Source organism: Dufourea novaeangliae, unplaced genomic scaffold, assembly GCF_001272555.1.
Source record: "Dufourea novaeangliae isolate 0120121106 unplaced genomic scaffold, ASM127255v1 scaffold11, whole genome shotgun sequence".
NCBI classification, from domain to species: Eukaryota; Metazoa; Arthropoda; class Insecta; order Hymenoptera; family Halictidae; genus Dufourea; species Dufourea novaeangliae.
In genome coordinates this window covers 2,280,971-2,297,669 of record NW_015373895.1, presented here as the reverse complement: position 1 = coordinate 2,297,669, position 16,699 = coordinate 2,280,971, and the positions used below count along the sequence as shown (strand labels likewise).

The window sequence follows — 16,699 nt, the reverse complement described above, 5'->3', positions numbered from 1 at the left end:
ATCCGTAGTCTAGTTATGACTGTGAGACTTTCTGGTGTGAGCCGTATCCTTGTGGAATTACTTTCCCAACGTTTCGCAAGCATTGTACTTACCTTATCAAGGACTCGAATGACATTGATACTGGCGTGTTTGCTTTGCAGTGCGCCACTAATATACTGGAGCTTGCTTATGTTCTGGTTCATTCTATAGATAGGGAAGGAGGTACAGAATTACCATTTTCTTTCGAATACCAGTTTCTTCAGAATTCCACTCTCTACAGAATATAATTTTCTTCAAAATTACCATTTTCGCCAGAGTTACCATTTTCATCGAAGTTGTCATTTTCATCAAAATTACTATTTTCATCAGAGGTCTTTCCGCGCACTTAAACCGACTTTACTGTATTTCTATTCTCCTGGCAGTGGTGATTTTGGGAATAGAAGATAGTAGAGACCTGAAGCTTAGTCTTTATGACAGCTTTCAAGCTTCTGCACCAACCAAAAGATATTTTTAATCGGTCAGCTGAACAGTCGTGAATGTTATTAATGCATAAAATCCGCGGTTTAGTAATATCCCAATTTTATTAGACGCGTTTCACCAGAAATGATTATCGATTCGAACGAATCGCGGCGGTGGTCGGTCCATTCTCGACACGGCTATGTCCCCTACAACTCTTCCTTCGATTAAAAGGCATTGTTTGCACAGCTAGATCGCATTCAGACCGTGGTCCAATCCGTTTCCCCGAGCATCGTCGCGGCGAATCCCGTGTTTGCTCGCCCCTCCGTGCGTCGTCTCCTTGCCCCTCGCGCGACCCATTATGTGGGGCTCAGATCAAAAGTAATAAATCCCTCTAATAGAGATCGATTTAATTAATCGAGTCCCGATCACGTCACTGCGACGTTACCCGGCGACGACGGGCGTGTTTTGCCCTACGGAACCGATAGAATCCCCGTTCGAATTTTTATTATTACGCCGATGGTTCCCTGTGTTTGCCAATTAGCGACTCGCACGACGAAAAATCGAGTCAACAGCCGACAGAAAAATGAATTTCCTCCGGGTTGTGGCCGGGACTCCTTGGTCCCGCCTGCGAAAAATCGCGAGGTATATTTGTTTTTAATCAGCTTTATCAGCAGCGGGGGGGGGGGGAGAGCTCTGGAAGCCCGTTCTGTAATCACCATAAATACACGAGTAGAGGAACCGCGTTGGCCCGCTTCTCTATTCCCCCCCATCTATTCGTTTTAATTTCCATATCTTTCCGGGGTATTGGATCCGTTCGTCGGTATCTCGGAATAAAATTCTGGCCATGGAATCTCTATCGACGGATTTCACGGGATGAAAACGTTTATCGAACGCTGGACGATGTTCGGCTGGATAATACACTCTGTTACGAGATGTTCGTTACATTCTGATTTCTATGCGGGTTTTAACACTCGAATGGCCGTCACCAAAATGTTATATTGGGCTGTCCCATAAGTCCTTGCCATTTTTAGCCAGTTGAATTTTTATTTTGTATTTATGAAAATTTAATTTCTATTCTACGATATAATCACCGATATTATCAATAATATTCAGCTGTCTGCTCGGGAAGTTTTGAATGCCCTTCTCCCAGAAAGATTGGGGCTGGGATGCTAAAAAGTCACCAATATATACTTTTTGAAGGTGGTATCATTGTCAATCTTTTTGCTCAGTACATGTCGTTTAAGGGCTCTCTACTGTGACGGGTAAAATAGGGATAAAATAGGGATACATGCTTGATAACATTTTCAAATCAAAATGAAATCGTGGATGTGTCTTACGGTTTAAACATTGAACTTGAGTGAAAACGCAGTATTTCAGGGTTCGTTTATACTACTTTTACGAGATTCAGTTCTTTTAAATGTCAAAATATTTATAAGTACATATTCCAAATCAGCTTGTATAATACAAATTATTTATAAATACACAAAGTGAAATATTACCTCTTACAAGTAGTAATAGAATCCCATGAAATGACACTTTTGTACTGGAATTGAATTGGATTCGTGAGTACATATTGACCTTGATCACATCACTGATTACAATTATCCGCCACTTTCAGATATCACTACTTTAATTAAGGACTGTACCTTTTCTGCGAATTTTTTGTCTGCGAATTAATTCTTTTTAACGCTCAAGCGATCCCTTTAAAATTATTTGTCGTGTGAACATCTTCAAAAATTTCAAATCCTTGGCTTTGAGAAAGGTGGCACTTTATGTACTTCGTACAGATATCGATAAATTGAGTGTCAACTTGAAGAGCACTAATCAATTTAAAACTACTCAACATAGAAAAGTATTCGTTTCAACCGTAATATTATATATATATATATACATATATATATATATATATATACATATATATATATATATATATATACATATATTTTGTAACGGATGGATTAACGAGCACAGCAGCGCAACCCCCGTTTGTTTGTCCCTTGAAACGTGCAACGAGAGGTATTTGCTCGATCGTTAATTGGCATCCCCGTCGTGTGCAACTCGATTTATTCAATTTATGCTGACACGTTGCTCGTACCAAAGCAAACTGACTGATTTTTCGGTAATCTCGAAAGAATATATTTCGCGCCATTTAGTCACATTATCAGAGTTGTTCGATCGGAGCCCTTGAATGGGTTCGATGCAGCATCACGCGTGGCTGTGTTATCTGATAGACGAAATTAATCATGATTATTGAACCAACAACATTTACAGAAGACCACGTTTCAATAAATGAATTTCTATTTTCCGATAAACAAAAATTATGTTCTCTGTTGTGCGAACGGTTTTATCGGATTAAAAGTAAACATTCTCTGAAACATTGTTAATCTTTTTATTTTAGCCAATTTTTTACAAAATCGCATATACTGTAACTCTACTTTGGTGAATTTCCATTTCCATGGGTTTCTGTAATTAGATTACATTTTTCTACGTGAAAAAATAAGTCGAAAATATAGAATATACAATTTTTTCATTTGAGACTTTGTTTTCGAGAAAATCGACTTTGAAAATTAAACCGAAACGCCTGTATTCGTTAGGGCTAGTAAGTAGAAACAAAACGCAATGGACAGACGCGCTATTATCCAGTATCCAGTACATTTTACATGTATACGAAGTGTCTGGGTAGTAGTACTGGAATATTCTAATTTTTGTCGCTATTTGCAGCGCCGTTCCTGGTGGGGGTGCAAAAGGTGCCCCAGAGAAAAGGTGCCAGAGACGGCCAAAGACCATTTATTATATGTAAAATTTAATAAGAATAACAATCAAAACTTTTTTTGATGATTCTTCAAATTTTTAACAAACAGAATTCAATCAAATTAATGTTATATGTAATCTTTATAACACTACTCGTATACAAGAATGAGCTCTCTTTATATACAGCCCAAAACAGCATATGATATTTAGCCATATTTATTGGATTAAATTCGTGTAGGTTATTGATAGTCTCTATTATCAACTATAATATCATTATTACAAACACTGTACGTTAGTTTTGTAGTTATATGTAGAATAAAATATTCATCTTAAATAACACCATTTCTTTTTTAAGGATCTTCGTTTTATTTTATGAAAAAAGAACTTAGAAAATATTCCTTTTCCATAATAACTGTTAAAAAACTATGCATCTACATAGATTAAAACTACTTAAACATACTTTTATACCATATGATGCTTAGATAAAGCATAATTAAACATACTTTTATATAGATATAAAAGTAAACACAGCAGTAATTAAATAATATTAAATTAATAAGGGCGGCCATATCGTTTCGGCACCCAGGCGGCCAACTACGCAGGAACGTCCCTGGCTATTTGTATGCTCCGTCGATACTACAAACCGATTTACGTAATCTTGCCCTCTTTTTTTGTAACAATGGGATCGTTTCTCATAAACGAATCAACAAATAGACGAATATCGCGAAAAATTAGCTCAGGGTAACACCGAGTAATTGGCGATTCTCCTCATCGAATTAAATTAATCGTCGGTTCTTTCTACTCTCCGCGGGTAATTGTAATGAACAACCGGTGCGTCCTGAATCAAAGGGAATATTTTATTAAGGTGGAGACACGGGATATTCGTGGGGGACGCGTGTTACTAGCGTTCTCTCGTTGGTCCAGCCCATTAGCTGACCCTTTGCTCGTTCAACAGACGTTCGTGACATCGAGTTACCGCTACAAAAGGGCGAATACGGGGAGGGAATTTATTGTTTCACGCATCTCGATTGGATCTAATATGATACTTAATAAAGAATGTATAATATTGCACTTCTCTGTATGAATTGCTTTAGAAAATGTCATTTTGCATAAAAATCCGCAGTATAATCATTACGAATCCTAGACGATGAGCGTGGTCCGAAATCATTTGTTGTTGCCCCACATGTCGTTCTTCACCCACCCTTTCGTGACATACCATTTCATGAATAATACTCGTATTCATCAAACATAAAATTAATAACTTTATCGTGTTAAAATTATATTTTCGATATTTTAATTTACATCGTTTAATCGGAAACTCGAAAGGTATTAATCGATACCTTGAGTTGCTTGGTCAACGTCACAGACTTCTATACAGGGTGTAACAAAAATGTTGCAGGTCTCTGAAATGGAAGACTTGTGACGTGATTTGAAACAAGTTTTTCCTTAGCAAAAATGTTATCGGGGGCTTTGTTAACGAGATATTAACGAAAAACCCCGACCAATCAGAGCGCGAGTTTTCCGGCCGCGTTCCCGTGGTAACGTTGGCTACCTATCGCTTCGCGTAGCTGCGAAATGTGAAAAATAAAAATTCAGACTCGTCTCAGACGACGAATCGCCTGTAGTTAAGGAATATTTTAATTGCAATTTTACAATATTCCATTTGACCCTACCCATTCCTCTGTAAGTCTTCGCTCGTGTATATTTACTAACAACTTCATCATGCTTGAATGCATTGGTCAGACTGAGGATTCAAAATATTGAAATATCCTGGCGCTGAAATGCACAAATAAAATTTCTGATCGCAAAACACTAGAACCTTAGAGATACAGAAAAATGACCACGTGAAGAATCATTCAAAACTATTTAAATTTCCCGAGTGAAATTGTTTCTCTACTTACTTAATACCGATTAAAAGCACTGCCAAATTGCATAGGACCCTCTGTACTGTGTGTACGACGTACAGTCGACTGTGTTTTTCACCTTGATTCCCCACACCCGCTGCGTATAAATTTCACAGGATGCAAAATTCATATTATCAAATATTTCAAAAATTATCAAATTTTCTTGAATGTTTGCAGAAGGTGAGGTGAAAAACTATAATTAAAGTTATTAATTATTATCTTTTACCTGTATATTTTCCCCCAAATTTCTACAACATCCTGTCATCTTCCTACGTACTTTTCAATACTAACTTGGATAACCTGATACGGAACGGATTGCAAAGAAATTTGACACACGTCTTTGACAAGTGCCAAAGAATTTCGAGCCCCTTCTAACTTATCTCAAATTCAATAACAATTGGCATCTTTCGGTGCCACCTATTATTTAAACATAGGAATAACAAGGTTTCTAAATTCAAATCTTGAAGTGAAAAGTGACAGTGCGATTACCGAGGTGGCGCCTAAATCGATTTTCGATGGACGGATTTGTCGATAAGTGTGCACTGTTTAACCGACACGGAACTCGGAGTTTGTCCCCGACGTCACAGACGAGATATAAGTGTTACGTACGAAGACACTCTCGTGACCTCTTAACCCTATCGGAAGTTCGAATGCATCAGATTTTCTTGGAAAACAGTTTCCGTGGAGGAACAGGCATGTCCCCCACTACTTTTAGATTCGATTTTCGGGGTATAAAAAGGGACGCGTACAGCTCATCAGCGGGTCATACTGATACCAGAAATCTACTTAGTGAAATCGGGCATTAAAGTCCCTTTCAAGCATTTTAAAAGTAAACTAAACGCTGTACAAGAAGCCCCCGCATTTCTCAGTGCGTAAAAACCGAGAACGTTGGAATTAGCTTCCGCGACAACAACTTACATTAACATTTCTAAAACCTTTACTTTCTTGAATATACTTTATATACATTTATATATTTATAATTCAGTGTTGTTCATTTCAACTCTAGAATAATATCTAAATTCCCAGCTAGAAGCGAACCCACAAAGGCACACTTTTACCACTCGAAGTGTACCGAATTCGTAAAGTTACGAGGCCCATACGAACCATCCTAATGGCTCCCTGAGATGAAATAGGCTCAAGTTCGTCCACACAACAAACTAATAAAAAAAAAACAAATTCGTCATTCCTCGGCTTTCGCAGTCGTTTAACCCTGGCTCGTAACATAAGAATAGACCTAACATCGTCTGGATCGACCTAACCGCCTTAACAAGCCCTGATATGAACTGTAAGCAATTATAAATTTGACGAACCCACTGTCAGTAGTTTTCCATCTTACCACCAGAAGGCCAAAATCTAAGCCTCGCCTCCACCGACTTTCCAAATACACCCGCTGTCGTTCGGTTCGCACCGGCTTAATTAGCACGTAGCTAAATGTCTTCCCCATAGACGCTAATACCTTATTTTTCTTTTTTCAAGCCCGTTCGGCCTGATATCGCTCGAACGAGGGGACGGGAGAACCGTTCTTCCCATCGCGGTGTTTGCCCCCTTCCTCCCCCGCGGCCTTCGACACTTGGACATAGAATCGGGGAGAAACAGCTTCGTGTTTCTTTTCCCGCGGGCATTGCCGCTTCCTGGTTCGTGTAATTTCGTCCCGCGTCGTTTCCAATTGCATATCGTGTCGGTTATCGGCGGTTTTTCAGTCTCGAACCCGCTTTGAACGCCCTTCCGCACAATGTTGAGTAAAATAATCGTCATTACTTCTAGCCATGGGCGTAGCCAGGTTATCAGTCAGGGGGTGGGGGGCAAAAATATTAACACGTCGACTGCTACTGTGAAAAAGGCTGTACGTAGTCAGACACTTTATATTGTTTTTAGTCATAAATCGTTCACAATGTATGCGTTTTCAAATTATACTGCAATATTAAATATTACGCAAAAATTTGGTAACTCTGGGAAGGGGGGGGTCAAAATCCAATTTTTTTCTTGTCGGGTGGGGCGAAAGTCACTTTTTTTCCGCCCAGGGGTGAAAGTGTCCCCCCCCCCCAGGGCTACGCCCATGCTTCGAGTTGCTTCGAAAATTCGCTGGACACCCTCGGCCCATTTTGCTGTACTGTGTCTCGGTATTGGGCAAATTTCTAATAACAAAATAAATTAATATTTTGACGTGATAATAAAATAAAGAAATGAATGAACTTCGAATAACAAGTGATATTCATACATTCGGTATTTATAATCGGTGGTAATTCATTTTTCGATAATGAATCATTTTCTTCGTAACTATAATTTCATGATCGAATGAAGTTTTATTCAATAAAACCGTAAATTTATTACATTACGAGACCAATTTTATATAATATTATATCATATTTTAGATTTTATTATACAGCGTGTTGTGTAACTAGTGATATATACAACCGGGTATGGGGTGAATCTATGTGCAAAAATAAATCGAAAATATACAATAAAATATTTTCATTTGAGACTCCGTTTTTCAGAAAATTGATTTTGAACATTAATTTGAAACATGTGTATTCGTTCTGGTAGTAAGTAGAAATGGAATGCAACGAACAAACGCGCTAGCCAAGTCCTATTCAACTGCACGTGTGTCCAGCAGATTTTCAAAGTCGATTTTCTTGAAAACGACGTCTCAAATGAAAAAATTTTATTCTATATTTTCGTCTCATTTTTTCACGTAGAATCACCCTGTACCCGGTTGTACTACCCGTTGCGTAACACTCTGCATATTAAATTATATACATAAACAAGAATCAATAAACCATACAATCTGTTTCAAAGGCGAACTTTTCTTCGACCTATTCGACCTCAAACGTTATAAGGCCTATGTGTCAGATGTACAAATAAATAATCTACCATCGCTTCAATACGACGGTAATAAGTTTAAACACAGAATATCTTTTCGTTCTCCTTTGTAGCCGAAATGATAAAGAATCGTGGAGACAAGCAACGATCATTATTACCCTCTTCAGACCTGCCTTCTTTTCTTTCAAGTATCAACTTTTTGTTGTGAAATTCTATTGTTGCAGACAACAAGGTTCAAATTTTAGAAGAAAAAACGTTAAAATTATTGTACATTGCCATGTGCATTGGGTATGAGGTGGTCAAGATAGCATAGGAATTTGAATTACTTCAGTGCAAATACAAAATTTTCCCCAAAAAATAATGGACTATTTATAGACATTTTATAGACATTTTATTAAATCATCTCGGGAACTCTACGGCAAACCATATCCATACAGTGACTCACACTGAAAATCGTTCACTACCATCGCTCCTTATTCGCCATTGTAAAATCTACTAAATACAAATCGGCGGATGAATTCTAGTCGGATGGCCTCTACTGTTTTCTACAGCTGTTAATCTATTAAACATCAATGTTTCTATATTACATTCTGTATAGAAAATTAACGAAAGAAAGGTCGTGGACGATTTTCAATGCGAGCCACTGTATATTTCTTAAAACAATGACAAAGGAAGACTATTTAAGAGCAAGCCGCTTTTCGATAATTCACACTGATCAGGTCGGACGATAGGGAATAGTACGAGCCCTTTCGGTCAATTAATCCGTTCGGTTCCGGACAAGTAGCATAAAATTAGTCCTGATGGCAGGTCCGCACGCAGCGGCTATATTATCAGAGGCAATTTCTCTCGCTCCAGGGATTACCTGCCAATCAGTGTCGCGAACGTTCGCCGCGTATAGCGTTTGTATGATTGCCCGACGCATACGATTCTTCCACCAGCCCCCGGTCCGTTCCTCTTGGTTATACCCAATACCATCGGCGTTCCTGCGTCAACAATAATTTTCCTCGTGCGTTCCGAAAGACACGAGTGCAGCGTGACAGCTCTCCGGAGATTATAGCATAACCGAGTTTAATATGCGAATTGCCGAATGTTCGCAAAAATTCTTAGCAATACGTTCAGAAAATCCATGAACGGTATTTTTTTGTGACTACGTTCACAATGCCGCGTGTCTTCCACGTATTTATATGTTTCCTATACTTTGTATCCTCGCGAGCAAACTCGGCTTCCGCTAGGGGAAAAAGTGGCGTAGGGGAAGGGCCTCCTAGCACTTGGTGAATTTATTTCAAGTACTGAAATAAGTGGAAATAAGTGTTAAAATACATGGTAATTTGGCATAAATTTCAGAAACTTCCGAATTCAAATGGTAGATGGCCTTTTCCCTACGCCACTTTTTTTCCCTAGCGAAAGAGTAAGGGCCTCTTACCACTTGGTAAATTTAATTCAAGTACTGAAATAAATAATAAAATGAATGTTAATTTGACAAAAATTGCAGAAATTTTCGAAACCAAATGGTAGGAGGTCCTTCTCTTACGCCACTTTTTCCCCTAGCGGAAGCCGTGTTTGCTCCTGAGGGTACACTAACGTGCAAACTCGGCTACCTTTAGGGGAAAAAGTGACGTGAAGAAAAGTTTCCTACCACTTGGTAAATTTATCTCAAAAACTGAAATAAATGTTAAACCGAATGTTAATTTGTCATAAATTTCAGTAACGCCCAACACTAAATAGTAGGAGGCACTTCGCCTACATCACTTTTCTCCTAGTGCAAGCTGAGTTTGCTCGTAAGGGTAACCTAGGGGAAAAGGTGTCGTAGGAAAAGGACCTCCTACCATTTGGTATCAGGAATTACTGAAATTTGTCAGCTTAACATTTGAGTCTGCCGGCGGAACTCTGATTGGTCGGAATTTTTCGTTAATATCTCGTTAACAAAGCCTCGGATAACATTTTTGCTAAAGAAAAACAGGTTCTCCAACATTTTTGTTACACCCTGTACAAGAGTATTGCTATGAATTTCGTACGAGAAATTTTCTAAGTTACACCCGCGTCATTGGTTGTCTCAAGCCACGGACGAAAATCAAGTTTGAAAATGTTCCGTTTCTCGTTCTGATGGTTCTACGAATATCAGAAAAAAACTTTTAATACCGAAACATTGCTGTAACCTGTGAATAATTTCAACAGTCTCTTCTAGGTCGAAACCGCTTTTCACCCGGTCGACTACTCAGCAAATGAGCCCCGCGATTCGCGATAATTGTCAGGAGAATAAACTTAAATTTTTCATCCTGTGGGGCGGGGTTAGCATCGCGGGTAAAACCATCAAAGCGATTTTACCATGTCTCTTACCTCTCTGCGCCAATGTTTGCGACCGCGGGCGAGAGAAGTTTTTAATTGGCCACCCTTAATTAGTTAACCAGCAATCCGGCGGTACTGTCTCGTGTTTTCGCTCGAGTTCCATCTCCGACCGTGATTAACTGTATTTACTTAACTTTATCGCCAAGAATATGCAAAAAATACTCGAAATTTTTCGGCAGAGATTTCCAATATCTTAGCCCATAGAATTTTTCGACTTCCAATCGAACAGCTGTCCACGTTGTCGTCACTGACGATGAACGTTCGTTTGTTTTTCAGAAGGCAGCAGACAGATCGGACCACACGCATGCACAGTTTGCCAGAACGTAGTCGAAGGCAGCGCGCAAAGTCGGACCCTACCTAGAAGTCAAGCGTCCCAGTATGGACTTCGAGAAGATCAAGTAGTACCCGGTGCACGTGTATGTAACACCTGCCGGTGTAAAGCTGTCAGGGGACGGTATACCGCATGTCCTTTGCCCGGTTGCCCGAATTTGAACAACGCCAGCTCGAAGACCAGAGTGAAACGACTGAGAGCGTTGCCCGCCAAGTGGCTTGATCTACCGGCTGAGATTCGTGACCCGATTATCCAAGAGTTCCGTGAGTATTGCTTCAAAGTCTCACAAAAGAAAATTCATCTGTTCCATATAGTAATTTATTTAACAGTTGTTTGTCTCTCTCTCTTTTTTTTAGAAATACCTAGCAATGTGACAAAATGCTGTTCAGCCTGCTTTAACCGAATATCTCGACGTCTAGCGCCGCACCTAACTGGTGGCAGCGAGGTCGCCGAAGACACAACCGATTCCTTAGTCCGGCAGTGGACGGACGAGGAACTGGAACAGCTCAGAAGAGCCCTTAGAGAACACGGCACCAACTGGGTAAAGGTCGCCGAACAGATCCCTGGGAAGACGAACCATCAATGCAAGAACTACTACTTCGCGTACCGAAAGAAACTTAGCCTGGATCAAGTGGTCGCCGAGTATTATCAATCTTTGGGCGAAGATAGGAGACCTTGCTTGACGGATGAAGAAGAGAGCGGGAGTAGTACGAGTAGCTGCGACGAGCTGGCGGTTAGCGTTGACGTGTTTTTATAATTATTAAATATTCCGAAAAGTTCATGCGGTTTCCTTCGAAAAGTCACTTTTAAATCAAGTCAATTGTTATTGGAAAATGCTTCTCCAGCGCGTAAGACGAGTTAATTCATCACGTATGTTATATATAACGTAACATGTGGGTCATTCCACGTCAACCGGGACTAAAAATTTTGGATCACCTCTCCAATTCTGTTGAAGAACCTTCACGTATTCTGTATGGCGTAGAAACACGCGTGATTTTTCTCAGATTTTTAAAATTAATATTTCAGAAAATATAAACGATTAAAGATTGCATAAAATGCTTAAAATTGAAAGTCCACTTACATTCAAATGTCACGAGCTTAATATGAAGCTTGTAAACTAAACAGAACTGAAAATATTGATGTTTGAATGTAAACTGATTTCCAATTTCAAGCATTTTGTGCAATCTTTAATCGTTTATATTTTCTGAAATATTAATTTAAAAAAAAAAAAGAAAGAAAAAAAATCACACATGTTTTTACGCCATACAGAACACGTAAAAAAACTCCAAGAAAATCGGAGGCATGATCGAAAATTTTCTCTTTAAATCGTCCCGGTTGGCGTGGAATGACCCATGTTCAGAGTGCGCTTTCGGTTAGCGAACTCCATGGTTAAAAGGTTAAATCTCTTCTGACTTTGTATTGCATTTATACTGCCCTACGGCTAGAAAATCTTGAAATACATAAGCTAATAGGAAGAACTAATTCCTAACATGTTATTCACTCATAACTGCATTATAATCATGTAAATGAATGATTAATGTGACTGAAGTAATAATGAGACATGCTGTAGAAACACGAACTTCCTGGAATACTGAATAATAATAATAAACTTAAACTAGAAACATTTTTTACATCGCGATTCCTATTTGTAGGTTCACGATTCAAGCGACACAGCCAGCGCAGGCAGCCCAGCGAATAATATGTCAAGCGGAACACCAGGAACACCAGGTGCATCCGCGTCTACGACTTTGCCTATATCTTTTCCACGAACGACAGACCAAAAGCTTGGCGACAAGCTGGCGGACATTGCTGTGGTATCTTTAGTACCACCGGTAAGCATAGGTTCGTCACAACAGTCTTCCACCAGCGGAAGTAGCAATGCTGCTTCAGCTAGCGCTAGAGAAGATTACGATAGTTCAGCCACGGTAAGACCAAATTTCCTGTCGCCTCTGAGTTATAAAAAAGAAGAGAAACAGCTTTAGATTGTTATAAATATTATTTGAGCGTTTGCATTGCCATTTTATTTTCCGATTGTTAAAAAACGAAGAAAGTTTGTTTCTTGATTGGGCCGTCTGATAGAGGTTCGCTGATTGTTTCAGGAGACGGCGGACGAAGGTCAGGGAGGTGCCGATTTAGAAAATAGTAGCGTCGTTGTAACCCTGACAACTGCCAACAATTCGACACAACTCCAGCAACACCAACAATCACATCAACAAGTTCCACCGCCTTCGCATTCGCCTCCATCAACCACCAGCAACTCCAATCCTCTAACCGTTAAAGATCTTATGCTTGGTGTTATCGAGATGCAATTGAAACGCAATCCAAACAGTCCAGCTAGTACCGGGGGTTCCTCGGTGCCAGTCAATTCTGGTACGCCAACTATATCCAGTATATTGAAGACCGATCACCGGAACGACATTACATTCGTGCGAGAATATAAGCCGTCAAATTCTATGGCAAACACCACTATGTCGAGGGACTTGAATTTGGCTACATTGTCGGTTGTGTCGGGTCCTCATCACGGACATCGTTCTGCTCCTAGTCCTCAACAAATTGGTAAGTAGTATTAGGATAAATATTTATACAGTTCCGTTGTATTTTATTTGAGGAACTGTATTCGACAATTCTCTCCAGGCCAAATGCAAGCAACAATTACCCCCTGTCCACCAGCGGCATCAAGCAGTCAGTCTTCATCGTCGGACTTGATTCCAAAGGAAGGATTAATCGTGATGCAAGTGCAACAAGCGCTGCGAGAGACCGAAGGCACCCTCGACTTGAGTATTAAAAAACCAAGGCAACAACAAGAATACAATCATTCCTTGCAGCCCATTCATAAGCCACCGACGGTTGCCCTCTATCGTCCAGAACCTTCTCCCGGCGCTTACTACCATCATCACGCTCATCCAGAGCAAAGCCGTAGTGCAAAAAGCCCATTGGTTTATGCTTCTTCCCCACGACCTCAGGCACCTTTGACACCTAAAATGAATAAGGTCGCCGTGCCGCCACCTCATCCAAAACTGTCACCCAAATTGAACAGTATGGGGACACCTGTTCACAAGAGTGGCTCCATCACGCACGGTACACCCGTGTCCAGCGCGCGTTACGAGGGTCTTCTCAGACAAATGACGCCTCCAGGAAACCCTGTCAGTGCCACTGGCACGCAGAACGTTACCAGCGGCACCGGCGTCGTTAATGCCTCCAATAATCAAGGACCTAAAGAAACGGGTTCCATAACCCAAGGCACTCCTGTCCATCCCTTCGCGGTGGACAAACGCGCTCCCATGTACGATTATCACAGAACTATCAGACACTCGCCCGTAACGACAGGCAACATTCCTGGACAAGGCCAAAGTCAAGCAGGAACCGCTGCAGTCGTAGTGACACATAGTAATCAATACAATTCTTATCCCGGGCGGCCACCACCTAGCTACACGATGGAGCAACAGCTATCCTCCAGACAGATCATCATGAACGACTACATAACCAGCCAACAGATGCACGCGCGCAGCCGAAGTGTTGGCACGTCGGAAGGCAGTAACAAAAACGAACCGCCATCGACGTTGTACTACACAAGCACTCCGCCCCCGCAGTCGCATACGCAACCCCGTCAGGGAGTCATCCAGAGGCATAATCCTCAGAAACAGATTCACTACCCACCTCCACCACCGGGACTGGAAGCCTTTTCCAGTTTAGTGGATGTCGCCGTGCAACAACCGAGTCTTCCAGTTCCCCATCCGCACAGCCACCCCGCGTCTGTTAGCAGCAGCCACGAGGGTCTCGGCAAGACCATGGCGGACAGGCTATTAGCCGACCGTTATGGTGATAAGCATCGCTTGGCTATGCATCAGGCGGATCACAGAATGACGGTGGCTCATCATCACCAACGGGATCGAGACAGAGAACGCGATTTGGTTCATCTACGCGAGAAAGAAGAGTATAGGTTGCAACGGGAAAAGGAAATTCAGCAGCAAGAGCACAGATTAGCTCAGCAGAGAGAAAAAGATGCGCAACATGCTGAGCACCGATTATCTATGCAACAGAGAGAGAAAGATATACAACACCCCGATCACCGTCTTACCGTCCATCAGCAGAGAGAAAAGGAAATACACCAGCAAATGGCTGCGGCCGCTGCACAGCGAGAGAAGGAACATCAGGAGCATCGATTGGCCGTGCAACAGCAAAGAGAAAGGGACATGCATATACAACAGCAACAGCAACAGCAACAACAGCAACAGCAACAGCTTCAACAGCATATTCAGCAGCAGCAAAGAATGGAAGCTGAGAGGAGGCATATGGCGCAGTTATATAGAGACCAGCAACAACAACAGCTTGATAGGGACGCTAGCAGGTTAATGAACAGTGGGTTTACTCAATCATCGAGACATCAACAACCGCAGCAATCGCAGCAGCAACAGCAGCAATCATCGTCTAGGCAAAGTCAGTCCTCCTCAAGCCAGCCGCAGAACGAGCCAGCGTCTACCTTAACCGCCGCCAGTTTAATAGATGCTATTATAACTCACCAAATTAATCAGAGCGTTGAAAACACTAGTGGAAATTCCCAGCCGCAACGACCGGGCGATCGTCTTTTCCAGGTACGTTAGAAATTCCTCGCATTATCTCTCGTCACCTGTGCTTCCCTTGTTCGCCGGCCACGTGCGCGAATGTGTTTTATACGATAGAAAACTTTCCAGGGATTCCATCGGGAAGCACCGGCAGAACCTAATGGGATGGCTCATAGTCCTGCTGGCGAAGGTAACGGAGGGAATAGCGGAGCGGGAAGCGGTAACGGAAGTGGAAACAAGCCGATTACTCTTGGAGAACATGTGGACCACATTGTTTCTAAAGATTACGGCCCTCCGCATTCCTCGTATAGATCTTATAGCGGGTGAGTCACGGGTAGAACGTAATTTGAATTGTTCAGTGAAAAGCAATGAGATGTTTATGATGAAATAATTCGAGTAGGTACCAAATTTCGGAAGATCAATGGAAGAGGCGAAAAGCCAACGAGTCCGAATCCGTTAAAGCTGGAGATGAACGTCAGATAATCCGTGTGACGCAACAGCAGTCACAACAACAGCAGCAGCAACAACAGCAACAACAACAACAGCAACAGACTGCGTCCGTGGTAGGAAAGCAACAGTTCCATTCAGTCGAGCCTGTGTCGCCACCGGAAGCAGGTACCAATCATTATGGACGTCGTTTGTACGAAACAACCACTGCCACTTCGACTTCCGGAACCCCTTCCAACAAGCCCCATCTTTCGCCACTGGATTACGTAAAGAATAAGATCGTCGAAGTAATGCGTACATCCGAGGACGATAAAGGTGGTAGCACAGGTGACAGGAACGGAGGGAACGTTACTAGTGGAGAGAAGGACGAAAAGATAGGAGGAAATATAGAGAGTCCTTCCAGCGGAGAGATGATGGTCGACGAGGCACCGAATCAAGCTCCGCAACCTCCTGCACCAGCTCCTACAACCACCTTCTATCCGTTCAGTGCGTTAGGAGTGCATACTGGCCCGCCACCAGCGCCGCCACCCCCGACTTCCGGTTCCGCTTCCGTAACTAAGTCGGAACAAATGCAAGCCGAGCCGGCGCCGTTGCTATCTGCCCAGTACGAACCACTTTCTGACGAGGATTGATAATCTAATAATTTAGCCACGTACAGATCGACACGCTGTGACACGTTTCTTAGGGTATTTACACACACTTTGTCACGATCGAACGTTTCCACGATTAGCAGTGTTTGTCGGGTGTTAGCCGTTGCGTTCTTACTGGTCATCAGGTTCTGATCGCATTGGGGAGATTCAGTTTCATTTTCTGTTTCGTTCTCTTCAATCTTTTTTTTCTCTCTTCCCCCCTCTCCCCGACCCCTCCCCCCTCTTTTTTTTACAACTTTATTCATAATTCCGCAAATGGAGATTATAGCACGACGTTTTACGTAGAGTTTAATATTTTATAAATTTCGTATTTTCATTATATTTTTTAGTCAAGAGATCATTCCCCAACCCCCGCAGTACGCAGAACGATCACGACGTTTTACGAAAGCATTGTTTTAAATGGACCGTGCAGACCGCGAAAAAGCCTTCGTTCGAACATAACAATAGCGT

At 41.6% G+C, this 16,699-nt stretch overlaps 1 protein-coding gene across 4 annotated transcripts in view; it reads left to right on the top strand.

The window, feature by feature from the left end:
• Positions 1 to 16,464, top strand: part of LOC107191255 (protein split ends) — a 55,881-nt gene extending 39,417 nt beyond the window's left edge. For 2 of the 4 annotated variants that reach the window (XM_015580271.1, XM_015580248.1), the window contains exons 10-16: positions 10,536 to 10,853; positions 10,947 to 11,323; positions 12,243 to 12,515; positions 12,690 to 13,146; positions 13,225 to 15,182; positions 15,282 to 15,475; positions 15,553 to 16,464. In XM_015580271.1, the coding sequence (XP_015435757.1) occupies positions 10,536 to 10,853; positions 10,947 to 11,323; positions 12,243 to 12,515; positions 12,690 to 13,146; positions 13,225 to 15,182; positions 15,282 to 15,475; positions 15,553 to 16,231 (4,256 nt within the window). In that variant the 3' untranslated portion in view covers positions 16,232 to 16,464. The remainder of the gene's footprint in view (positions 1 to 10,535; positions 10,854 to 10,946; positions 11,324 to 12,242; positions 12,516 to 12,689; positions 13,147 to 13,224; positions 15,183 to 15,281; positions 15,476 to 15,552) is intronic. The other 2 variants (XM_015580264.1, XM_015580256.1) reach the window with 2 other exon arrangements.
• The last annotated feature ends 235 nt before the right edge of the window (positions 16,465 to 16,699 follow it).